Below are 26,964 nucleotides of genomic sequence, written 5' to 3' on the forward strand. Positions count from 1 at the left end.
TCGATATTCGACTGGGAACTAAAATCGTTCGACTTCGAATATCGAAGTCGAACGATTTTGCGCAAATCCTGTGATCGATCGATCGAAGGATTTTAATCCAACGATCGAAGGAAAATCCTTCGATCAAAAAATCACAGGCAAGCCTATGGGGACCTTCCCCATAGGCTAACATTGACTTCGGTAGGTTTTATCTACCGAAGTAGGTGGTCGAAGTATTTTTTAAAGAGACAGTACTTCGATTATCGAATGGTCGAATAGTCGAACGATTTTTACTTCGAATCGTTCGAATCGTTCGAATTCGAACGAATTTAACCAATTCGATGGTCGAAGTACCCAAAAAATACTTCGAAATTCGAAGTTTTTTACATTCGAATTCTTCACTCGAATTTTGTAAATCTGCCCCATAGAGTCATGAAATGGTGGTTCAAGGCAAGAGATGTAAAAGGGCAATATTTATGTAAATATATATTCCAGTTTGGTAAGATTCTTTAATATGTCATTCAATTTCATATAAACTATCTGTTCCTTAAGTATTCATTTTGGGGGTATAGTTTTCCTTTAAATACAATGCTGCCTGGGTTGGTTCAGAAATGTTGTATTTAAGACGGACGGGTGGGTGAATCCTCCCTCCTATTCCTGCACAATGGCACTTGATGCAATTATATAGAATTATATATCTTTAATGGATAACATTATAAGCGCAACTTTTGTGTTCCTGCAGCTGCATTTGTTAATGATCTCTAAAGTTAACAAGAGACACTACCTTGCCATTCAAACTGCCTGATTGCTAGGGTTAAGAAAAACTCTATGAATAGAATATTTTAAAGGGGATTTCTACCAAAAGTATGACAATCATTTTACGTTAAAAAAAATAATAATTAAAAAAAAAAAAAAAAAAAAAAAAAATATATATATATATATATATATATATATATATATATATATATATATATATGTAATGAAAGAAAATACAATTTTATGCAACTTTGCAGTATATAGTCAATAATTTTCCATGGTTCAATGATCATAATTACTTTGTAATTGCTATTGAAAGAACTTTCTGTCCATCTCTTGCTATTGCCTTATCAGTTTTCTCTGACTTCTCATACAAGTGAAACATTGTATTAATAGTAAGATGTCCTTCAGCAGGATGTTAGTTCCCACAGTGCCTTGCATGTTCTATGATTAATAGACCTGAGAAGGAAAAGAACTGTGGGAACTTGAGTCTTGACTGGGGAAGAGCTGATTTCTTATGCAATGTGGACTTTATATAGATGCACACGCTATCAAGCACTTTATGTAATGTTATGTAATTATGTTATGTAATTATCTTCCATATCCTGGAACTTACTTGAAATGGACACTTCTATTCCATGTCCCATTTCTGTACAGATCCTCCTGTTAGACTGGATACTAAGCTCTGCACCAAATCAAGCAATAGACAGACTAACCTACTGATATACCATGACATTATAGCAATGCCACAGGTCCATAAGAAATACAAAGCTAATTACAAGATTAGATACCTGAGAAAAGCACATTCAGCCACATTCCTTATATAAGTCCATACCACATTAGCTGTAGGGTACAATTTACATATGACTGTTACGTGGGCAATTTACTTTGTATAAAGCAGATACAGAATCTAAAAGTACCTCATTACACTTACGCTAATGTTTCTTTGTTCTCCACGAGCCCCATAAGTCGGCTTTCATTGCTATCCGGTGTGACCAAGATTCCTTGTAACGCATGGAAATTTTGATTAAAGAATGCAATTATTTATGTCATTATTTAAGGGGGTATTTACTAAAACTTGAATTTATCAATTTTTTTTATTAGAACAAAGTCAACCTTACTCTCATCCACAAATGAAACTATCGAAAAAAGAGGTGCAAAAAAATGTAGCTACAAAATCGTGCGTAAATTCAAACCATATGACTTTCAAATTGATGCTCCAAAATTCGACTATCAAATTGTCGCTGCGTCAACTCGAATTTATTTGATTATCGGTCGAAAACCAGTGCAGATCATGATGTCAAGAAGCATTTGCCATTGACTTCTACAGGTTTGAGATGGTGTATTTTCGAATTTGGATTTTTAGCAGCTTTGGGGTATAATAAATCTCGAAATCTTCGAGTTTTTTTTTCCTCTAAAAATTTTAGGTTTAATAAATAGACCTCTTAATTTTTACTTTCATATACATACTATAATATGTATAGTTTTTAGTGGTCTGGAGATAAACATTTGTTTAGCACAGTAAAGGGGAATACTTAAAGGGAATGATAATCGAAATTTTTTTTTTTTGCCAAATAAAAGAAAACATAGTTCTAAGCAACTTTGCAATCATTCATTACATTTTTTAACTCCCTGTCCAGGCCTGATTTCACCATTAATTGCAGATGGTGCCCCTGTTTCACCCCCCATGTACCCTCTAATATGCACTACTACTGTATTAGGCATAAACCACAAAAGTGAATTAAAACAAAGGATATTTTACAGTGCTCATTTCTCCTGTAACCCTCAGCTGTCCTTATTTAGTCTGGATAGTCTTGAATAACAGACCCCAAAAGGGAAAGTGGATTGGGTCTTGGGAGGATCAGGGTTGTCAGTGTATAACCAGGTATAGCTGGCAGATTGATGAGCATGGTCTAATGCAGTGGCATAACTATATGTTACTGGACCCCGCAGCAAATTATTTTTCGGGCCACAAAACGTCTAAAGGTTGATCTGTCTTACCAATATTTATTGAAATTGTATATGAATTAGGGCCTCATGGGGCCCCTATACCTCCTGGACCCCCTGCAGAGACAGGGTCTGCTTCCTCTGTAGTTACACCCCATGTCCATTGTCCCAGTTCTGATTTTCCAAATGTTGCTAAGTATGCTTTTATTTAGAAACTATGGCTAATAAAAAACATACACCATAATAGGATACAATAAGGCATGCATCTCCTTTTTCTAATGTGTCCTCGATTGCAAAAGACTGATCCATCTCTTGACCTCAAAACAATCTAAAAAAGATTAAAAAACATAGCATTTCAGGTTATTAGTATATTAATATTGCATCTTCATTTTATGATATCCTACAAGAACAAAGTTTTTATAACCCCCAAACACATACAAGGCTCAACCACGTTTGTATATGGTTATGATATACACAATAAATTTCTTCACCCGTTATGCTTCACACCAGTAAAAAGAATACCTATCTTGTTTCTTACTGATTTGCTTATTCACTAGGCAAAATTATCTATGTACTACATAGATCTCAAACTCAAGCTAGAAGCAAGAGAGGATATGCACTATTCAAGAGCATTGCCAGTACATCCTGTTTTGAAGGGTTAAAAGACACATCAGCCCTTCAGTCACATGGGAATATAGTTGTTATTGGGGGTATTTAGGGGCACTGGGATTTACAGAGAATGGTACAAACCTGGAGTAGCTGATAGGCGAGAGGCAGTAGGTATGGCGTGTGGCGGGTAAATTCAGTATGTTAAAATTGGGGGGCAAACTGGAGAAGGGAAAGCATTTACCTCAGCGCAATTGCTCTTCTCTGTGCTAGCATTGGGGACCCCCTCTGGTGCCAAAAAGTTGAGTGTGGGGGGCAGCAGTAGCAAGCTGCCTCAGGGTGCAGAGGGCCCAGGATTGCCTCTGCCTCTTGGGTAGTGATCAGAGGTTGACTCTGGGTTATGAATGCACTGATTACATTATGTGATTAAATGTTATTGACTTAAAGAATAAAGCTGCAGCCTGTCTCCAACTTAATTCTGGTATGTTAGATTTTTCAAAAATATATATTGATAATGTTGATTACGATAGTCGTCAGTGGCCCTTTATACCATTAAGGCCCTTCATAAGTAGCAGGATCTGCTGCCTCTGTAGTTTGACCCCTGCATATTTAGATTGTAAGCTACATTTGGCTGGGAACTTTTATCTTCTGTGCTTACCATATGTCATCTTTGTAACGGTGTATATATTTAGTGCAATGTTTTTCTTCCCTGTTTACACAATTACTGCATTGTGAAAATATACAGCACAGCATATAGAATTATTCATAAACATATACATATAGCATGCATCATATATCACATTTCTTAATTTATCCTATTTATTTTCTAGGAGTTCTTCTGTTTCCCTGTTATAATGCCCCCTTTCTTGTATGATTTCATTATAAACAAATTATAGAAATGAGTCTGTGGAGCCAAATATGCAAAGCGGCTTAAAAAAACATTGGATTTTCCTGACCGATGCTGTACACAAGGCTATAAATTGCAAGACAGTTAATGAAAACAGTAAAGGCTTGTAACTATTATATTAAAGATGAACTATTTTATAAATTAGCGCAAACATTTGTTTGTGTTTTTAGCCATAATCCACTGGAGCAGCTGGAATGCAATCTTGGGTGTTCCCATAAAAGAAGGCAAAAATAATAAACATGCACATGGTGTTAGTAACTATTTAACCAAGTTGAAATAGATTTCCTTTACGCTCAGTCATAGCAGCATTCAGTTAAGTAATAGCAGCATTCAGTTACCGATCAGTTCTAGAAGTCTGAGCACCTGGAATCAGGTTCTGATTCTTTGAGCAGTTGTTTATGAAGCAGCAGGGATAGTGGATTTGTATGCAGGCAGCTCAGTTACTCCTTGGCCTAGAATCTGACAGGCTACGTCAGCACTTCCTTTTCCCCCTACTGACAAAAGCTGCCTTTTACAGCAGAGACGTGTCTTGTTATTTTGTCTTTCACAAGCAGAGGGTGCAGTCAACAGAAATTGAATCATTGCAAGTTTTCCTAACTGGTACTGCATTGAGTTACAATGAATAAGACGGAGATGGACGCATACACAGCGTTTAGGAAGTGGAGAAGTGGAGTCTGTTTGGACTTATTCTCTGCACCTCATTTAAACAAGAAACCGCGTAGCCATAGCAGTAATATTTGGGCACGTGATTACTGAAATGATCGTCTATAAGAATTATGCGAGAGCAGTGTGTCACTACGTGCCATTACGTGTCTATTGCTAACACCTTCAGCACACAGGCAGCAGTATAGACCAAGTGGCAGAACATTTCACTAATGTGCCCAAATATTACGGCTAAGCGATTCCTGATTGCACTGTGCTGGGGCACCACATTATTATTATTATTAATTTCATGATGGAGGCTGAGGGCCGGTGTATATTTGAAAATGGGCCGCAATTGGCCCAAAACTGACTTTGACATGCCTGAGCTAAGGTATTAGTAGCAGAACTGGGCCAATGTGCTTTAACACCTACAGCAAATGCTTAATAATCAGTTTTCTTTGGGGCCTAATTATTATTCGGTGTAAAACGAAAATTTGCCTAAAAAAACATGTAAAAAGCTGTGTAAAATAAATGGCAAATTTATGAAGCTGTGTATTATTACTATTACACCATACAACCGCCTCATTTTCCACCGTTATTTTACACTCCTTCAGACCTTTGTAAGTTCCAGTGAAAGTTGCTTAAAGAAAAAGCTTGTAAATAAATCGCGACATTTTTACTCTGTTTTTACACCACATAATAATTATGCCCCTATTTGTTTATAAAGATAATTGGATTCTCAAAATTGGATGGAGTCTCTGAAATGATCTTTCTGTGAGGCTCAGTAGTTTTGGTAATTTTCCCAAAAATTTGCACGAGGCAGGTGCTTCTTCTACTTACCCTATAGTTTTGGCCATAGTTAATAGTCTGAAAACCATAACGGGTTTCCATAGTCATGTTAGACTAAAAACTTTTTAATGTAAAATAATAGAACAAAATATTTGATGAATGTTTGATGAAGTTTAGTATTACAGCAGGATGACGTGCTTTTCCATTAACCCAGACCTAACAAAATTCCGGGTATTTCCAGCTTGTTTAAATTACTTAAGCACAAGTACTACCATATTTATGGAATTGTTACAAAACTGATAATCAAGTGTATGGCCCCAATATTCAGTCTTTCTAGACTTGCTTACCCTTGCAACCAGGTCAGTTTATCTACTCATTCTTTGCAGCAGGATTAACCAAATCTGTCAAGAAGATAATACTGTACTTGCAGCAGGTTTACCCTCTCCCCCAACTATTCCTATATGTGTATTTATGTGTATTTATTGCACAGGCCGTCTCATGCAGGACTGCCCATATTGGCTGCCCTTAGTGCTCACACCTGTGTCTGGAGCTGTGCTGTACTCTACCGTTAATTAAAAATATGATGCATGGTAGCCCTGTCCATACTGCCTGCCAATATAGGTGCAAACTACAGGCATACATTTAAGCTCAGTTTGGCATATTTGTTAAAGGAACAGTTCAGTTTGAAAATAAAAACCATGTAAATAGATAGGCTGTTCAAAATAAAAAATGTTTCTAATATAGTTAGTTAGGCAAAAATGTAAAGGCTGGAGTGACTGGATGTGTAACATAATAGCCAGAACACTAGTTCCTGCTTTTCAGCTCTCTATCTCTGAGCTATTTAGCAACTTAAAGGGGGGCCACATGGGACATATCTGTTTAGGAAGTAGTGTTCTGGCTATTATTATATTACATGTAATATTTTTTTTTTCTCCTGTCTTTGTTTGCCTAAATTGTTATTTTTGTGGAAGAGCTGGTGAAATTCTGTTTTTCATATTTTTATTGATTTATCAGTAAAGTTTACAATGCAGTAGAGTACATCCAGCTTAGTTGTACATAGATAGAGCCATATATTGCACAACAATTGAAATCAAGTACTTAGCTTATTGTTACAGTATATCCGAGGGGTAAGGGGAATGGTATAGTAGGACTAAGAGGAAAAGTTTAGGAAAGGGAATGGGAAAAGGGGGATTTTCAGAGGGGGTTTGAGGATAGACGGAGAGAGGAGAAGAAGAAAAACAAAGAGAAATTTCACAGTATAAGGGATAAATGTGGGCTTCTAGTGATTGTGGGCTGAACTGTTCCCCTTTGAGTAAATGATTAAACACTATTGAGAGGTGAGGCACGAGTAGTAGGAGTTGTAAGATTGAAGAGTCAAATGCGGATAGCTTGGGGAGTCCTGTGGTATTTAAGTATTCCAAGTATTGTGTTGAGCCCATAATAGCCCTTTGAATGAACAGGTTTAGGGAGTGCCATGCGTCTATAACTTGCTGTTGGTGGAGTAGGTTCTTGAAATGTGAGATTTGTTGGTAAAGAACACTGGATATGGCAGTGGAACAGTCCAGAGCAGGATACAAAGGAAAACGTTGCCTTCTACAATAAGGGGCTGATTCACTAAGGGTCGAATATCGAGGGTTAATTAACCCTCGATATTCGACTGGGAATTAAAATCCTTCGACTTCGAATATCGAAGTCGAAGGATTTAGCGCAAATTCTGCGATCGTACGATCGAAGTTAGGAAAACTTGCAATGATTTAAATCCAACGATCGAAGGAATATCCTTCGATCAAAAAAACTTAGGCAAGCCTATGGGGACCTTCCCCATAGGCTAACATTGACTTCGGTAGCTTTTATCTGCCGAACTAGGGGGTCGAAGTTTTTTTTAAAGAGACAGTACTTCGACTATCGAATGGTCGAATAGTCGAACGATTTTTACTTCGAATCCTTCACTCGAATTTAGTGAATCGGCCCCTAAGTGTGCCTTCAGTAAAGTTGTCTGTATGATGAAGTGGTGTGTCTTGAGAGGAGTTAGGTAGATAATTACATGCAAAAGTGTAAAAGCTATTGGCAATCTGGCATTTTACATATATAAATCTTTTTTAAAGAGTGAAGTTAGAGATTACCACAGTCCACTATAGTGAAATTCCACCATTCTCTATTCATTTCTATGGGATTTTTTATGGAAGTGTTTATAATTGGGGGAAAGTGAAAGTTCACCATTTGATAAATATGCCCTCAAAAATTCTATAGAAATTAAGGGAGAGTGTCGGAATTTCACTCAAGTGGACTGTGGTGACCTCTTTCTTCAATCTTGATAAATATGCCCCATATTCTTTTATACAGTCTGTTGACTGAAATTGTGCATTTTGAGAGAAAAGAATTGCAAAAACCCTTACTATAGCAGGTCGAGGGCAGCTTGTAAATGCTTCAGAATAATATCTGTTGTTCTACCTGGGAATTGAGCCTTCTCTGTAGTGTGTTTCTTGTATAAATGCTATGGTGGCTATGGTCTCATGTAATTGGGTAGATAACAATATCCTTTTGGTAGGTGAGTTGAGTCCGTTAACATTTAAATTGACTACTTGAAGTTAGGCAGGTTATATATATATATATTTATATATATGGGTCTAAAGCAGTCGCCGTGGCAGTATGTGTCATCGGGGAGAGGAAGGCCTTTATGAGCGTCCAGGAGCATTGGTTTTATTTTGCTTCTCCATTTCTCCGAAAAGCATTAACAGTTATGTCAACACAGAAAAGCCTCTCATTGAGAACATGAGTATTAAGGACAGTAGTTTTGGGTCCAAGTCCTTAGGTAGGATCTTGTAGTCTGTTCCATGTATGTGTATGTATATTCGCTGTGGATTATATGGAGGGGTTGATGAATTATTGTCTTTTTTCAGACGGGTAGTTCTTAACTTTTATTATTTAAAGGAATAGTTCAGTGTGAAAAGAAAAACTGGATAAATACATAGGCTGTGCAAAATAAAAAATGTTTCTAATATAGTTAGTTAGGCAAAATGTAATACATAAAGGCTGGAGTGAACAGATGTCTAATAAAACAGCCAGAATCCAACTTCCTGCTTTTCAGCTCTATAACTCTGAGTTAGTCAGCGACTTGAAGGGGGGCCACATGGTACATTTCTGTTCAGTGAGTTTGTAATTGATCCTAAGCATTCAGCTCAGATTCAAAAGCAACAGATATGACCCATGTGACCCCCCTCAAGTCTCTGATTGGTCACTGCCTGGTAACCAGGGTAACCAGTCAGTGTAAACCAAGAAAGCTGAAAAGCAGGAAGTAGTGATCTGACTGACATTATATACATCAAATCACAAGAGTCTTTATACATTACATTTTTGGCTAACTATATTAGAAGCATTTATTATTTTGCACAGCCTGTCTATTTACACAGTTTTTATTTTTACACTGAACAATTCCTTTAAGGTATATTTTGAAATCCCAAGGTCATGTTCTCATTAATAATAACTATTTTATGCTATGAATATATTTAAAATTTGTGTAGTTGCACATACAGTACAATTTGATTGAAAGCTATATATTTTAATAGGATAGGATTTAATAGGATATCAAAGAAATAGACAAAGTATTTATCAGTCTTTATTGGAGTTAAAATTCACATATTTCTTTCCACACTTTACAGATTGTTATAAATTTTACTTTTGATTTACACAGTCTCTTAAAGGGTTTGTTCACCTTTAAGATTATTTTAATATGCTATAGAGAGACAATTTGGAATTGGTCTTAGTTTTTATTATGTTTTTTGTTTTTTTTTATAAATGATTTCGCTTTTGGTTCAGCAGTTCTCCAGTTTGGAAATTCAGCAGCTATTTGGTTTCTAGGGTCCTAATTACCTTAGCAAACTTGCGTTGGTTTGAGAGACTGGAATATGAATAGCAGAGGGTCTAAAGAGAAAGATAAGTAATAAAAATGAATAATAACAACTAAGCTGTAGCCTCTAAGAGCTACAGTGTTCAGTTGCTGGGGTCAGTTAGCCCCATTTGAAAACTGGAAAGGCAAATAATTAAAAAACTATAATTAATAAAGACTAATTAAAAATTTGCATAGAACTGGCCATTCTATAGCAAACAATATAAGTTAAAGCACCCCTTTAAACAAGTCATGTATTCTGCAAGTACACAGATAAGAAGATCACAGCTTTTGCACAGGGTGTAATGGGTGCTGATGAAAATGAATTGTAGATCTCTTGTTAAGTTGGGTCAGTTAAAACAAACCTAAGAGGCTGTTCATGTAGTGAATTGTCAAGTGACCTGGCCAGTCCCATCTGCCTTCATCCCTACGGTGCTTTAATGTAGTGACTTTAAAATCATTGTAGTACAGTGGCTTAACTATGGGGACCTGGGTCCCTCTGGAAAATGTTTTCCCTGGGCCTCAAACCCCCCAGCTGAAATTTTTAGTGACCTGCGGCATGCACAGAAATGCAATGCAGAAATCATGACCCATGATTTTTCATGCGCCACATATCACCCATGGGCCCCCTACAGAGGAAGCAGACAGGCCCCCGGTGTAAAATAATTTATGACAGACAATTTGGGTAAAGAGCTTTTTAAAATATGTTCTTTTATGCCACCTGAAATCTATATTTTATGCTATAATTTTACATTTTATTTGAAGGGTGTACCCATTCAAGTCAATGATAAACATTCAAGTGACCAGTAAATTCCAATACAAGTTGCTGTGTGTATAAACCAACACATAAAAATGATGATGGATTTGAATACAGTATTTTCAAGTGTCTGTTGCCTTTTAGGCCAGAATTTTAGACAGAGATACTTACTCAATGCACAGCTTCATAACTTTATTATTTAACTATATTTTATATGGTGATGTGTGTTGTATGTGATGTCTGTTTTTTACACAGCATGATAAATAAGCCTATAAATGATGCACTGTGTAATTTCAGTGTAAAACAAAGCTAAAATTTGTCTACAAGTATACAGTAAATGCATAAACATACAAAATTTTGTAGTAAATAATTAGAGGTAACGTACATTACAGAAGGCAGTACACAAAGTGTAAAAAAAGCTGCAATCTGATATTTTTTTTTCTCTTTGCCAGTGTCTCTGAATTGTAGCAGGTCCCTATGTTCTGTGGGCAACCATTATGTAACCATTAACCAGGCATAAAGAAGGGATCCCTTTTTACATTTCAAAAAAAAAATGTAACCCACAAAACTGCAATCAATTGAGGGGGGCTTAAAAAATACCTGAACGCCTATATACCACCAGCAATATTTGTAAATTGAGATGCACATAATTTACTAAACTGTGCAAACGTAACTGTTTTGCCCAATTACACTGGAATTCTGGGGAAAACTGTACTTTGTAGGAAAAAAATATGCTGTAACTCTTTGCAATTGCTGCCCTTAGTACATTAGGCCAGAAATCTCTATATATAGCAGATTTTTAAAACATAATGAGTTGTGCATACCTTTTTTCCTTTATTACAATAGGTGTAAAGTACACAAGTAAGCTACACAGCCAACCTAACAACAAATTTAGTCTAGTCAGGCAGATAACTGTACTCATAACAAGCATCTATTAGCTAACAGTAAGTCATAGTTTCCATAGCAGGATAAAATAATTTAATATCATCTCCTGTTACATTTCCAACAGTCTGGAGAAAGCAAAAGGTAAATTCAAAGTTAGGTTGCTTTTACCTGTGCGACAACTGTACACAGATGCTTTTTATCTCACAACTGGGAAAGTTTTGATTTAGTTCCATGTAATTGTTGAGTAGAGATTTAGCCATTATAAAATGGGCTTGAGAATACATTGATGGAAGGACCTGGTTATAGATTTATATATATAATGTGAACATGTGTGGGAAAACCAAAGAAAGCTTATGGCACATAGTGTGTTTTAATTGCCACTGCCAGTAGTTGGAAAACAGCAGTGGTCAAATGTACCTCTCTGCTCACTGCTTTCCATAGTGATCTATGGTACACACAGTGCCTGAAGCATAAGTAGTGGTGACGGGAAGACCTTTGTTCAGAATTGCTCATGAGCATTGATAAAAGGTCTGTCTGACACTGTTACATTTGCATTTGCCATAGATTTCTATGGCAGAGGTGACAGGGGGTGAGGTGCATTTCAGCACCACATGATGCCAGTGTGCAATAAACCTAAGACTTTTTCATAACCCTGAGAAAATGCAACAGTGTAAATGAAATTTTTGTCTGTTCTATTTATATTTAAATCTCTTCATGGTTTGATATAATTCATATGAAAAGAAGCACCATATCCTTCTTTCTTTAGTGTAAAGGGAAAAAATACCTCCCTTTTCCATTCAGTTGGCCTTTCTTCCAAAAGCCCAAACGTGTCATGGCTACAGCCGCCTCCCCTGCCTAGAGAGCAGAAACCATGATGGTCTGCCACTGACCATTTACTACCATTGGTGTGTGCTGGGAGTTTTGTCTAGAAATATCTGGGTAAAACAACAGCGTTACTGTAAAGATCAGTAATAACAAAAGAAATATCCTACAAATTATGATCAGATGGAAATTACAGTAGGTCAGTTTTAAAAACAACACAACACTACTGGTTGTATATGATATATACTATTATTATACAAGTATAAAATATTCCTTTTCTTGCAGAGACAGTTTTTTAAAATTAGACCTATTGTTCTGGCTTATATTTAAAATAATCCTGAAGGAAGTTTTGACACTATACAGATGCCTACTTAGATTCCCAGCCTACCAGTGGGATAAGTGCCTATAGTTTAGCAATGCAAAAAGATGTCCATGGAATGATGTTAGGATGATCTCCCAGTCATATGACTTGTTTCCATGCTGTGGCCCCTCACCCCCTCCACCCCTCTTCTGAGAAATCAGTGTATTATAACAAAGAGGATAAAGTTCCACAAGCTCTGTATCTTTATCTTTAGCATCCAAAGACATGAACTTAATCAAGATTTATTAATTCACATTTAAACTTAGATGGAGGAAAAGAAACGGGAAGTAAAAACCACAATTAGAGCTAATGAAAAAAGCTTCCAAATGGATCCCCTGCTAATGTGCATGGCTGTATTAAAATGCATTTGGCCATCCAGAATCATGCAGCATCCCGTCTTAGTGGCATTGCAGCACTCTTGGAAACAATTTCCATTTTGAATGCTGGCACAGGAGCTTTTGCTTGTGGCACAGGTGTCGCTACAGCCACCCTCATAGGAGATTGCATTTCCAGAACCCACAATTTTTTGCAGCTGTAAAGCAAATAATAAGATAAGATGCATTAATTGTTGTATAGCCACTAAACATTAAGCCTAGGAACAGATATGGATATGGACTTAAAATATGCTGGAAAATTGCTCTCAGATTGAGCTATGGAGGTAGCCATGTTTGGAGAGTAAATATTAGAATATTAGCACATTGCTTTTGCCATTCTGAGCCTAAACAAATACCCCCAGTGCAAGGTTTGAAAGCAAATTTCTACCATAAAGCATTTATAGGTACAATGGTCCAGTGGCAGCGTCAGACTGGGGGGAGTCCAGGCCCATGTCTAGGTTGGCAGGGTCCACCAGGTTTTTTTTACGTTGGGCCAGTCCGATCCTGTACAGTGGAGCTGGTTGTACTGGGGAGTGTGGGCAGTGGAGGTGGGACAGGGGGACTCTGCAGGAGCCCTGTGATTTACGGAATGTATCACTTTTCATGGCACTTATAATTATATTATGGCAATAAGCTATCATGGCACTGGCGAAAAAAATGTGTATTTTCATATTCGATTCAAGCAAATGGAAAACACACATTACTAAGTACACAGCACAAGAGAAGAAGAAGAGCTGGTGGTGAAATGGTTAAATTTTACCCTTTAGACTACCAGTATAGGAGAGCTTATTTAAAAGACATATTCATAATTGAATATATATTTAATGTACTGTTGCCCTGCACTGGTAAAAACTTTGTTGAGAAACACTACTTCAGTTTATATACAGTAAATAAGCTACTCTGTCTATTGGAGCATTCATCCAAGTTGAAGTTGTGTTGTATGACGCAGATAACAGATAATCTTTGTAGAATATAATGGTTTGAGTTCTTACACACAACCATAAATTGGATCAAATGGCATTTCATTTTTTTTCAAAACTATGAAATGGATGTGCAGAATGAACAGATACAAACAAAAAGGTAAAATTCCACTGGTCCGAAATACTTTTTCCCCATAATTCAGTCATTTCATATACACCAAATACATCACATGTAAAAATTATCTATTTATAGATAATAATACTTTATTTTACCTCACAGTGGGATATTCCTACCCGACAGAACTTAATTGTTGCATTTACTTCATTTACGAAGCAGTTTGATCCTGTACATTTAAACGAACGGCATTTCAGTCCCTGAAGAGAGATACAGAATCAATGAGCAAATTATCGCCAGCATAATTAGACCTGGAAAAACATATTACTAAGCACTTATTAAAGGGATACTGTCATCGGAAAAAAAATTCTTTTCAAAATGAATCAGTTAATAGTGCTGCTCCAGCAGAATTCTGCACTGAAATCAATTTCTCAAAAGAGCAGATTTTTTTATATTCAATTTTGAAATCTGACTTGGGGCTTGACATTTTGTCAATTTCCCAGCTGCCCCATGTCATGTGACTTGTGCCTGCACTTTAGGAGAGAAATGCTTTCTGGCAGGCTGCTGTTTTTCGTTCTCAATGTAACTGAATGTGTCTCAGTGGGACATGGGTTTTTACTATTGAATGCTGTTCTTAGATCTACCAGGCAGCTGTTATCTTGTGTTAGGGAGCTGGTATCTGGTTACCTTCCCATTGTTCTTTTGTTTGGCTGCTGGGGGGGGGGGAGGGGGGTGATATCACTCCAACTTGCAGTACAGCAGTAAAGAGTGATTGAAGTTTATCAGAGCACAAGTCACATGACTTGGGGCAGATGGGAAATTGACAATATGTCTAGCCCCATGTCAGATTTTTTTCCCATGACAGTATCCCTTTAAGCTTTGGTGATGTTGCTCACCAACCCCTTGGATGTTGCTCCCAGTGGCTTCAAAGCAGGTGCTTATTTTTGAGCCTTCTGGGCTATGAATCAATAGCCAATCATAGCTCTTATTTGACAATGCCAGGAACATTTTTTTATGCTTGTGTTGCTTCCCAACACTTTTTCCATTTGAGTTTGGCTCACACCTATAAAAGGTTGAGGACTCCTACAAGTGTAGACATTTTCTGGATTTTTAGAATAGCAGACACAAACACTAAATACTATAAAAAAATTCAAGAAGTAGTTATTACGTATTCAGGTTTTGGCTGCTATGGGTACCGATCCAGAGGTCAGAATTAAATTAAGTAATCCATGTATTTTGGTGTGATAAAATCAATCTGGAAAGCTGCACAGGACAAATGCACTTACATGATTGTGGGTACAGAGCAATCACATGAAATACTTACACTGTTTGCAATAGTGGTTGCAGTTGTTATTGCGGTTGTTATTGCAGTTGTTCTTGCAGTTGTTGTTGCCGTTGTTGTTGCAGTTGTTGTTGCAGTTGTTCTTGCAGTTGTTGTTGCAGTTGTTATTGGAGTTGCTGTGGTGGACACAGTTGTAGTTGTAGGGGGTATAACTGTAGTTGTTTTTCCCACTGAAGTTGTGCTCGTTGTTCCCACTGATGTTGTGCTCATGCTACCGGAACCTGGAAAATACAAATGCCATCTAATTTGCTGAAGGGACTTTTAGATCAGCAATTACCCGTTCTTATGTTTTCCAATGAGACTGTACTCAAAACAGGAAACAACTTAGTAAATAGAGTCCCCTGAGAGGTGAGGTGTGGCCAAATATCATTATATACTGTACATTGTAAAGGCCTAAGATAAAGGAAAAGTAGTGATAATGCGAAACATACAGAATTACGATCCTTCTAACTATTCCATATCCAGTGACATCAACTGTTTTGTCATGCCTAAATTACACAAGAATATGCAGAGTTCCCATTAGTCCCTGTTTCAAGACCTTGGTCCCAGGGGAAAACTGTCCCCAGAAAACTCCCTCACTGGCTTTGTTATAAAAAGTCCCAATGTAGTGCTTTTTACAGGAAGTTGGAGTGATGTACCATTTTTAAAGTAGATGTCTAAACATTTTCTGCTCAGGTACAATATGGGGGTAATATGATACTATATAAGGACCTGAATACTAATTAAAAGGAATCACCCACAATTTCCGTTACAATAGAAAAAATATAATGGATAATGACAACAGAATATTGCACACTGATGAACAAGGAGCAAGATGGATATCCAAGTGGCTAAGAGGACCTCCATTTAAATTATATATTAGTAACTAGTTAATATAACCAAACTATGGGGCAGATTTAATAAAGAGCGAAGTGGCCATCGCTATTGAAAATTTGCCAGAAATCCCATCTGCAGGCACATTGCCAATTTACTAACAGGCGTAGAGGACAATTCACTAGCGAATTTTTCATTCTGTCCATGATCCACTTTTGTTTGTGCCTGGGCAAAGGCTGCACATAAACTGCCCCATCATCTTTCCCCAAGGGCAAATATTCCAACTGTCCAGTAACCCTCTAAGCTTACACTTCTTTCCCTGCAGATTCAGGCAGCAGCAAATGATGAGATGAAATGTCAGTGCCCACCTGTTGGTTGCTATGGTTACAACTACATCAGCTCATCGTGAGGCTTTGCTTCTGAGGCCCTTGTACTGCCAATGTCCCACTTAATGACCAATTGTCCCACTTAATGACCAATTGAAGATGCATTTCCCTTTAATGTTCCATTTGTCTGCAATTGAGGAATGAGAGATCTCTCCCTGTCCTGAGCTCCTCTTGCTGCACCCTGTCTGCGCTGAGAGTGGAACAGAGAGTTGAACTAAAGCTCGCAGCACTCTCTCTCTCTCTCTCTCTCTCACACACACACAGGCTGCAGCACTCTCCCCCATGGCCCCATCCCATCCTCTGGCAGGAGCGGGGAAGGCAGAACCATGAGGCGACGTGGGGATGAGTATTCGCGCGGCACCGGCTCCCAGATAGCATCCTGCGTTGTCATGGAAACAGGTGCCTGAGGCCCAGGAAGCTGCGAGTTGTGTAAGGTAATTACACGGGCCGGGGAGGAGGGGCCGATCTGGCAATATTACCATTCCCGGCAGCGAGTCAAGTGCTCTCTCTCGGGGGCTGCTAGGAGTTTTGGGGGAGTCACGTCCTGGAACAATCAAAGACCAATCGAGTGGGAGGGGCAGAGCCGGGAGATTGGATCGAGGAGCGGTCCTAGAGCCCTCCAGATTCATTGCAAGGACGTTTCTAATTTGGATTATAGCTCAGGAGCGGCCCACTTATATAAAATGTACAGCGGCCCCTTGGGCAAATGCCAGAACAGGCAGATTGTCAGTCCGGGCCTGGGTTTATGTCTAGGGTATTTAAGGTTGCCACCTTTCAGACAAATTTTTACTGGCCTGGCAGAGACAGGGGTGGATCATGATGTCACAAGGGGTAGATGATGTCAAAAAGGGTGTGGCTATACCACAGCAGGGATCTACAAGATGGAGATTGGGGAAGGGAGAGAGCAAGTTCTAGGCTTAGGTGTTGGCGGGCTAATAGCTACATTAAAAGTAAATTTGTAATACTGGCCCCAGCGGATGTTTTACTGGCCAGGCCGGTAAGATACCGGCCAGATGGCAACCCTAAGGGCATTAGAGGATCTCTTTTGTCTTATTATGCTTCCTTGGATATTTGTAATAATAAGTGGCCACTTCAAGCATTTGCACCAACATCTCTAATAAAGACGTCTATACGACCTATATGTACCCGCCCTATACAAATTCACCTAAGCATAAGAATATTAACGAAATTTCGCTTGGCAGAATTTTGCCGGGCGAAGTGTCGCAGAGCCTTCGCTGTCGAAAATTTGCCCTTTAGTGAATTAGCCCCTATGTATTTTTTTGGGGAAAAAAGTTCCAGAAGTGGAGGTTAGGGAGGGGGTGGGACAATGAAGAGGAATGTGGTGATGTAAAAAGGGAGTGATAGTCACAAAAAATGCTGGATTAGCAGGCATGGGGAGCAAATTTGATGGGGGAAGGGCCAGCTAAAAGGGGGTGGTTGTGGGTAGGCAGGAGGCATCAAAACAGGTGAATTTTGATTTGTGTCTTGACTGGTATTTTACCAGCTAGGGCAGGAGTTGTTGGGAGTCTGGCTGTGCTCTGCACCTCACCCCAGAACTCTGGCACAAGATGCAGAACACAGCATGTATGGGCACAGGCCAGCTTGTCATTACTGCCTGCTTTAGGACAAGTGCTAAGTACAGTGACCTGTTGCACAAGCAGGGTCGGAAAAAAATGGGCGGGCCTTGCTGGCCCAGACCGGTCTCTTCAAAAACAGGTACGTTCCGGGGGTGGTGGGCATGCTGAAGGTGGCTGAGAGCAGGATTTGTGGCAGGATCGGGGCTCAGGGGGGCCCTGAGACAGCAGCCCCAGTGGGCCCTGGGCCCCCCAGTCCAACCCTGTACACAAGTCATAGGGCAGGAGGGGGGAACACAGATGCGCTTTCCCCATCCATCATGAATGCAGCAAAATACAGTTCTGTTTGCGATTCAGGCTAACATTGTTTTAAGGAATTTATATTCAGCCAAATCTCATCGCTGACAACTATTTATGACTATGAAATATAGCTTGAACCTGCACAAACCCAAAATTTAAGAATAGTCGTTTAATTTCCTGGATTTAATGATGTTGTTATGATGTAAAAAAAAAAGTAACTGGGGAGTGTGGCTAGAATTGAGCCATAAATACCCCTTCAGACAGTACATAGAATAGAACCCCTTTTCTCTTTATTAAACAGCTCTGTTATAGGAGAAATGAAGGGCAATTTACTATGACCCCAAACACAAGTGCTGGTGCCATTTGGGGGGGGGAGCTAGACATATGTCTGGTCTGTTCTCTTCACCCAGTGCCTCATTTGAAACTAGGTATAAAGCAAAATTGTTATGCTCTGCACTTTGTCCTGGAAAAAAACATAGGCAATGTGCAGAAAGCAGTGCTGTCGAGCAAGGCAGCCATGTATTTAAAGCTTTTCATAGGACAGGTAGTAACTAACTATGGGCTGCCGTTTGTCCCAAATACATTCTGTATACAAAACTTTTCCTAATACACAGAATGAATGTCTCTCATGGTATATAAGTATTTGTGACCATACACAGATAAAAAAATATACAAAAGACGTATTTCTATTAAAGAATGAGAACAAAATCTGGTTAGTGCACAAAAGGATGTCAATATATCACAAACTCCAATGTCACGGTTGGCACCCAACACCAGAACAAATGCCAAGCACCCTGGTATCGGCTCGTGCTTCACCTGTAGTGTGACCCCTCAGCTGCTTGGATGCCACCAGGACTTAAACGACAGGTGCAAGGCGAGAGGTTCTGGATAAGCAGAGGGGCACGACTGTTAGCAAAGTCTTTGGGCTTAAGGTCGTGGTACAAGGTGTTAGACAGGATCATAGTCAGAACTGGCCGGGTCGAGGCAGGCAGAAAGTGAGCGTAAACAAATCAGGCTGGGTCTGGGCAGGCAGCGTTCAAAGTGAGGTCAGGCAGGCAAGGGTCAAAACCGGGAGATCAATCAGAGGGATACGGCAGAAGAGGTAGTCGAAATTCAGGCAATGTATCAGCATACAGAGGTCAGAATTGTCAGGAACAGGCAGGGGTCACAACAGGTAGTCAGAACAAGTTCAGAATCAGAATAGCAAACAGATAAAGGCACCAGGAACAAACCTATAACGGGCAATGAAAACTAGTAAGATGGCTACTAAAACAGCAGGAGCGCGTCGCGCGCGCCCCTAGTTACCAGCACCTAGGAGAGGAGACGAACGTGGTGGGCGTGCCCGCCGAGGGGGCGGCAGGCGTCCCTGCCGTCCCCCCACTAGACCACCAGGGTAAGTTCTTACGTCCATTCTGTACATTTTAACAAGCAATCTGTCTCACAAATGTATAACCTCGATGTAATGGACGCACTAATGTGCAAAGTTACTTACAGAATGAATTATGTAAAAAAAAACTTGGACATAATATATGATAGTGTAACTAACTAGTGCATGTCAAGCTAGATTTGAATGACAAAATAGATATTTGTGACAAAAAGCAAGATTTTAAAATAACAGATTAATTCTTTCCACAAAATGAAGGCTCAGTTTCACAAAACAGATAAAAAATCGATTCTGTGAAGCAATACGGTCAGTCACATTCCTGAACCAATAAGAACAAAGCTTATTGCCATATAACAAACAAGATGAGAAGTTGCCAGCTCTGCTCCACATGGCTGCATCATCCCTAAGGCATAGTATGTGGCCTGCTATAGAGGGCGCCCTCTAATGTCCCCTCTGCTGCATAGTAATAAACATAATTGTAGTGAAAGAAAAGTATGCAAACCATCAATATAATCATTTTAGGTGATATAGCTATTCTTATTGTAGTAACCTGCTAGTGTGGCCATTAAGGGCATACCTGCTGTTTTGCCATTGTCTTATGATTCACTCCTGTTCCTGTTTCCCTCTTCCTGTCTAAGCTGAGAGCAATAATGGGGCAGGCCACACCTAACTGCCATGTTGTAATTAATGTACCAGAAGCTGGGGGTAACTACAGAGGAAGTAGACCCTGCGGGTCAGGTCTGGACTGAGAATTAAAATAGGCCCTTGAAATTTCAGGTACACAGAGGCCCAATCAGCCCACATAGAGGCCCAAACAGCTCCCACCAGCCCACTAAATACTGACTTTCTATGGGACTTTATAGCAGCCCCTCTGGCATTTGCCAGAACCCACAGATTTTCACCCGGGCAGCCCTTCCAAAAACTGGGATGTCCGGGTGAAATCTGGACAGGTGGCAACCATAGATCAGTCCCACATCTCTGGCTTAACCTATTATGTAGTAGTTGAACTATAGCTAAGCACATTATAAAGAGACTGCTAAAACCTAACAGGTGCAAGCAGGGCCGGACTGGGAGTAAAAAGAAGCCCTGGCAAAAAAATCAAAGCAGCCCACACATAAATGCGTGCTGGTCTTTTACTAACACACACGCATATTTCATATGCATATATATATATATATATATATTTATACATATATATTATATAGTGGATAATGTACCCCCTACTGTAATTTATAAAGATATTATAAGTCACCGAGGAGTTATGTGACCATATAAAAGCACCGCATAACTCCGAGGTGATCACTTATCTTTATAAATTAGGGGGTACATTATGAATTATAATTTACAGTTTGTAGGTGCCTTAAAATGTAAAGAATGGCTTTGCTTACATATTACTAATCGACACTTATTAATATGCTATGCCTTTGCCAAGACCACCCCCCTCCCCTGATTTCAGCTTTCTGCTTATGTTTCCCTCTTTTTTGGGGGGCTGATTACCTTTATTTGAATTTCTTTGCTGTATTCTGCCCTTGCCTTCTTGCTTGCCATGGTTTATGTCATCAGTTGCAGCAGGTAAAGGAGATAGATCGGAGGAGGGGGAGTAGGACAGAGAACAAGACTCGGGATTGAAAGTAGGAGGGGGGAGCGAGAGAATGTGTTACAGGGAGGGGGGCCTTAGAGCAGAGAGGGAGATTGGAGAAGCACCGTGAAGGGAGGAAGCTGGACAGAGCTGACATGAGGAGCTGTGAAACTTGAGACAGTGGGTGACTGTGAGGGGGAGGGGGCAAGACTGGGGAGGGACTGTCCGAAATCAAACAGACAACTGGAGGCAGCTTGTGAGGGAGACTCTAAACGGAGCAGGGAAAGAGATGTGCAACGGAACGCATTTTAGGACATCATGCGCCTAATTACCTTTGCTGCATGCGTTGTCCTATGCCTTCTCCATAGCGCATTGATTGCCTTTGTAATCACGCATGCTCCAAACGCATGATATCCTAAAATGCGTTCCGAAGCAACACTCTTATCAGTAAAGCTAAATAAAGTATTACCTCCTCCTCACTCACTCGCTCTCTCTCCCCCTCCCTCTGGAAATAGCTTCGGCGTGCGCACTTCAACTATGTGAACTGTGCGCTCCTTGCTCGTAAAATATATTTTCCTTCTAATAGCAGATAAGTGCAGCGCCCGGCCCACTTCATCACAGGATAGAGCGGCCGTTCGGGCAAATTCCCGAACGGACAGATTACCAGTCCGGGCCTGGGTGCAAGATTACAGCTAGGAGGAAACATTGTAGTCTAACAATCATATACAAAGCTTATTAGTGACTCTGAGGGGCAGATTTATCAAGGGTCGAGGTGAATTTTCGAATGGAAAAAATTCGAGTTTCGAGCTATTTTTGTGTACTTCGGCTAGGGAATATTCCAAATTCTATTTGAATTTGAAAAAAATTTAGAAAATTAGATTATGGCAATTTGTCATGTACTGTCTCTGTAAAAATTTGACTTCGACCATTCGCCGAATTGCTGTTTTAGCCTATGGGGGACCTCCTAGAACCTATTTGGAGTCATTTGGTGGACTTTGAAAAATCTAAGTTTTTTTTAGGAAAAACTTTGAATCGAATTAGATCGAATGCCTTATTCAAAATTCGACCCTTCATAAATATGCCCCTGAGAGTTTGTCAGATGTTATTGAAGGGATATTAGACCTGTGATGGGTTAGGCTGCAAGATATAATTGTGATAAACTGTCTGGTAGTGGATTAAATGATTCTGCTGTGTTAGTTCAGGCAAAACAGCCAGACAAGCGCAGTAACTTCTGGTACATTTATTACAACATGGCAGGTAGGTGTGGCCTGTCCCATTATTGCTCTCAGCTTAGACAGGAAGAGGGAAACAGGAACAGGAGTGAATCATAAGACAATGGCAAAACAGCAGGAATGCCCTTAACTAAAAATGGCCACACAAATAGCTATATCACCTAAAATGATCATATTTATGTTTTGCATACTTTTCTTTCTCTACAATCATTATAAGTGCAGCATTATATTTCTCATCCATTTGTAAGAACTTCCAATCATGAACCTGTAGTATTTAACAGCAGCACAGGGGACATTGGAGGGCGCCCTCTATAGCAGGCCACATACTATGCCTTAGGGATGATGCAGCCATGTGGAGCAGAGCTGGCAACTACTCATCTTGTTTGTTATATAGCAATAAGCTTTGTTCTTATTGGTTCAGGAATGTGACTGACAGTGTTGCTTCACAGAATGGTTATTTTATCTGTTTTGTGAAACAAAACATTCATTTTGTGGAAAGAATGAATCCTGTACTATAAAATTTAGCTTTCTGTCACAAATACTGTATCTATTTTGTCATTCAAATCTAGCTTGACATGCACTAGTTAGTTACACTATTATATATTATGCCCAAGTTTTTTTTTTTTACATAATTCATTCTGTAAGTAACTTTGCACATTAGTGCGTCCATTACATGGAGATTATACATTTGTGAGACAGATTACTTGTTAAAATGTACAGAATGGAGTTCGTAATATATTGACATCCTTTTGTGCACTAACCAGATTTAGTTTTCATTCTTTAATAGAAATAAGTCTTTTGTATATTTTTTTTATCTGTGTATGGTCACAAATACTTATATACCATGAGAGACATTCATTCTGTGTATTAGGGATAGTTTTGTATACAGAATGTATTTGGGACAAACGGCACCCCATAACTAACTACTGGTAACTAAAGGGCTCCATTGGGTAGAGGGCATGAAGTAGGATGCCTAGGTGCCATCTATTCTGTGCTGTATTCGTGGGGCAAATGCAAGTCTCTACATCTAATTTGCAGTACAGAGACCTGCGACAATTCAGAAAAGTGCAGTGCAGTACACGGTGCAAATGGAGTGTGTATTGCGCCTGTTTTTTGGACTGCCCTGAACTTTGTAAATGACTACTGAGATGTTTTTGATTAGTGTCCTTACCAGCACTTTGAATGTATTGTGAAGTGAGGCACATTGATGTATTGCAGCAAAACATAGTGCAGTTATCCATTTGTGCTCCGTTTTGTAAGCATCCACCTGGTGTGCATTGCTGACTACATTTGGCTTCGTAATGAGTGCTGCTATGACGGTATAGCTGTAATAAAAGAACACAGTATGGCGAGACAGAGCAGTAAATGTTCCTCAGTTAAATGTTGTGATTTAAAAGTATACTAGAGCAATTTAGCCTACAATAATGAAGAAGCCTGGCACAGCGCAATGTCTGCTATAGAGATACTATGATGGAATTAAGAGTACATGCTGTTAAAAGACAGCTAATTGCTTGCACTTACAATCGCTGCATATATATATATATATATATATATATATATATATATATATATATATATATATATATATATATATATATATATACAGTATGTTTGTATAATACACAAAAGGCCATGAATATCTTGTAAATTATATCCTTATAAACGGTGAGTTCTGATGTCATCAGTTATAAACGGTGAGTTCTGATGTCATTTCTGTCACTTGACTCACTGAAACTTGTGTATTATAATAAATAAAGTACCCCCAGTTGCAAAATATGAGCATATTATAAGTTACCTCGGAGTTCCATGACCTGTATAAGTATGTACAAGAGGGGGTACTTTATTCACTATATAATATGTTTTGACCCCCCCACTGGGATCTTTGTCAGGCGCTTGTTTGTACGCTTCTGACAAAGATCGCTGTGGGGGAGAAAAACGTTGAGGTCAATAAATTTTGTTTTTTTTTGATGCTCAAACCCTGTGAGTGCCGCAACCTTCTTACTATTGTGTATACCTTTTGCTGGCACACAGATAGTATCTTTGTTAACGGTGTGCACCATGGTGTTCCGTATATATATATATATATATATATATATATATATATATATATATATATATATATATACACACACAAGCAGGTTACAAGCAGGAATGAGCAATCCCCTATCCCACCCCCTAATGTACTGTACACATTATTCAGGCATGTAAGACAAGGCACATCTATTGCTGCAAGTTACAGCATAGCACTATACTTACTGCCTGCTTTACAATTTGCAGCCAGGCATGTTATCAAATGCAGTACCAGATCACAATCAAGTTTGTAATGTACTAAGAGTTCTGTAGCCAGCTCTGTAATTACTAGCTGTTTTAAACATTCAGGGACTACAGAGTACAAGAGGCCCTTGGCTGTCCTTGCCAGAATTGCAGTGCCACTCTACACTAAGCATTCTGCACTTGTGTGAGTAACACACCTCCCAGGCATGCCAGGAAGCTCCTCAGGCAATATAATGAATGGAACAAATTGCATTTGTTCATACATCATTTAATAAAATGTACGGATCAAAGATTTGAAAGTATTTACCTCGCAGAAAGAAGCATGAGTACACACGTCAGAGGTTCCAGTCCAAACACTTTGATTTTTGTAACAATCATTTTCCATGCAGTGAAATGTCTGACAGGAAAAGTGCTTTGGGAAATTGGACATATGAACAACATTTAGTATGGAAAAAATGTATCAAGAAAGAATTAGAAAGGGGAAAAAGGCAAACATGGGAGGATTTAGTGCTGTGTGCCAGCTGCTCCATTACCTGGTGTTTATATTTCATTTTGAAATTCAACATGGGGCTAGATATGTTGTTAATTTCCCAGGTGCCCCCAGTCATGTGACAAACTTCAGTCACTTTATACTGCTGTGCTGCAAGCTGCAGTGATATCACCCCCTCTACAAAATACATTTATTGGTTCAAGAATAACATTTTAAATTATAGAATGCATTACTTGCAAAGTACACAGTGTAATTTAGTAATAAAAGTAATGACAGAATCCCTTTAAATTTCCTGGCCCCATCTTTTTTTTTTACATGTGCATATATCTTCATAATCATATGTCTCTGTTTACAAGTTAATGATCATACAGTTGTTAAATTGGCAAACCCACATCAAGGTTATACCATATCTACATGTCCAATCTACCAGTCAGCAGGTAGCATTTACTGGTCACCTGTTTAAAAGCAAACATCTTATCGGGTACCATGGGCTACTGCACCTGGGCAAGGTAGTGTCTCACCTATGACTAAGCGCCGGAGGGTGCGAAACGCGTAAGGTGGGATATGGGGGGTAGGATGTACCAGCTTTAATTCTTTTAAAATGTACTTCAATAAATTAATATTTTTTACTTGAAGAAAGCTTTGGGACTTATATCATTTTTTGATATAAATTTTTCTATAGTTGATGGCCCTTTTGAACTGGGGCAAGTCCCGTGGGCTTGGTTTGATAATAATATGGACTCCCGATTTTGTATAGAGTTAAGGTAGTGTCTCTTATTAACTTTAGAGGTCATTAACAAATGCAGCTGCAGGAACACAAAAGTTGCGCTTGTAATGTTATCCATTAAAGATATATAATTCTATATAATTGCATCAAGTGCCATTGTGCAGGAATAGGAGGGAGGATTCACCCACCCGTCCGTCTTAAATACAACATTTCTGAACCAACCCAGGCAGCATTGTATTTAAAGGAAAACTATACCCCCTAAATGAGTACTAAAGCAACAAATAGTTTATATCACATTAAGTGGCTTATTAAATAATCTTACCAAACTGGTATATATATTTAAGTAAATATTGTCCTTTTACATCTCTTGTCTTGAACCACCATTTAGTGATGGTCTGTGTGCTGCTTACGAGATCACCTGACCAGAAATACTACAACTTTAACTGTAACAGGAAGAAGTGTGGAAGCAAAAGACCGAACTCTGTCTGTTAATTGACTCATGTGACCTAACAAGTATGGTTTGTTGGTATGTTTTTGTTCACAGTGAATCATACGATCCCAGGGGGCAGCCCTTATTTTTTAAAATGACAATTTTCTATTTATGATTACTCAATGGCACATACTACTAAAAACGTATATTATTGTGAAAATGAAATGAAAAATTTACATGAAGCAGGGTTTTACATATGAGCTGTTCAAAAAATTTGCCAAAATCTGCCAGATATTTATCCCCATTGAGCAATGTGCTTATGTAGTCCTCTGCTCAGGGGTGTTCACTGTCAGACTGGAGCATTGGGGGCCCACAGGGACTGTGACATGAAGGGCCCTCCAGGCAGTCACCTGGGGCCCCCTATAGCCACTTGAGCCTGTACTCAATCACAGGCCAATCAATATTAAAATGACATAGCAGCGAGCTTCATTTTGTTCATAATAATAGACTTACCTGTCCAGTTATGGGGTCTGAAGTATAATTTTCATTTAGCATTGTGGGTGGAGCTATATAAAAAAAACATCAAAACACAATAGTTAAAACTAAGTTTATTGATCTCTGCATATCTAGCATAATGTAAGACCAGGTTTAACAGGACTGGGACATTGCAGATTACATGGCATTTTA

General features: G+C 39.0%; 2 protein-coding genes across 2 annotated transcripts in view; both read right to left on the reverse strand.

Annotated features, from left to right (window-relative positions):
• Positions 1-4,633, reverse strand: part of inpp5b.L (inositol polyphosphate-5-phosphatase B L homeolog) — a 56,463-nt gene extending 51,830 nt beyond the window's left edge. Inside the window, exons 1-3 of the mRNA XM_041582142.1 lie at positions 4,534-4,633; positions 2,936-3,010; positions 1,670-1,750 (exon numbers count right to left, since the gene is read on the reverse strand). Of these exons, the coding sequence (XP_041438076.1) occupies positions 1,670-1,750; positions 2,936-2,991 (137 nt within the window). The 5' untranslated portion in view covers positions 2,992-3,010; positions 4,534-4,633. The remainder of the gene's footprint in view (positions 1-1,669; positions 1,751-2,935; positions 3,011-4,533) is intronic.
• Positions 4,634-12,563: 7,930 nt separating this feature from the next.
• Positions 12,564-26,964, reverse strand: part of LOC108708230 (CUB domain-containing protein) — a 43,965-nt gene continuing 29,564 nt past the window's right edge. The window contains exons 4-9 of the mRNA XM_018246710.2: positions 26,791-26,843; positions 24,938-25,042; positions 23,528-23,681; positions 15,071-15,309; positions 13,905-14,006; positions 12,564-12,869 (exon numbers count right to left, since the gene is read on the reverse strand). Of these exons, the coding sequence (XP_018102199.1) occupies positions 12,600-12,869; positions 13,905-14,006; positions 15,071-15,309; positions 23,528-23,681; positions 24,938-25,042; positions 26,791-26,843 (923 nt within the window). The 3' untranslated portion in view covers positions 12,564-12,599. The remainder of the gene's footprint in view (positions 12,870-13,904; positions 14,007-15,070; positions 15,310-23,527; positions 23,682-24,937; positions 25,043-26,790; positions 26,844-26,964) is intronic.

Source organism: Xenopus laevis, chromosome 2L (genome assembly GCF_017654675.1).
Source record: "Xenopus laevis strain J_2021 chromosome 2L, Xenopus_laevis_v10.1, whole genome shotgun sequence".
NCBI lineage: Eukaryota > Metazoa > Chordata > Amphibia > Anura > Pipidae > Xenopus > Xenopus laevis.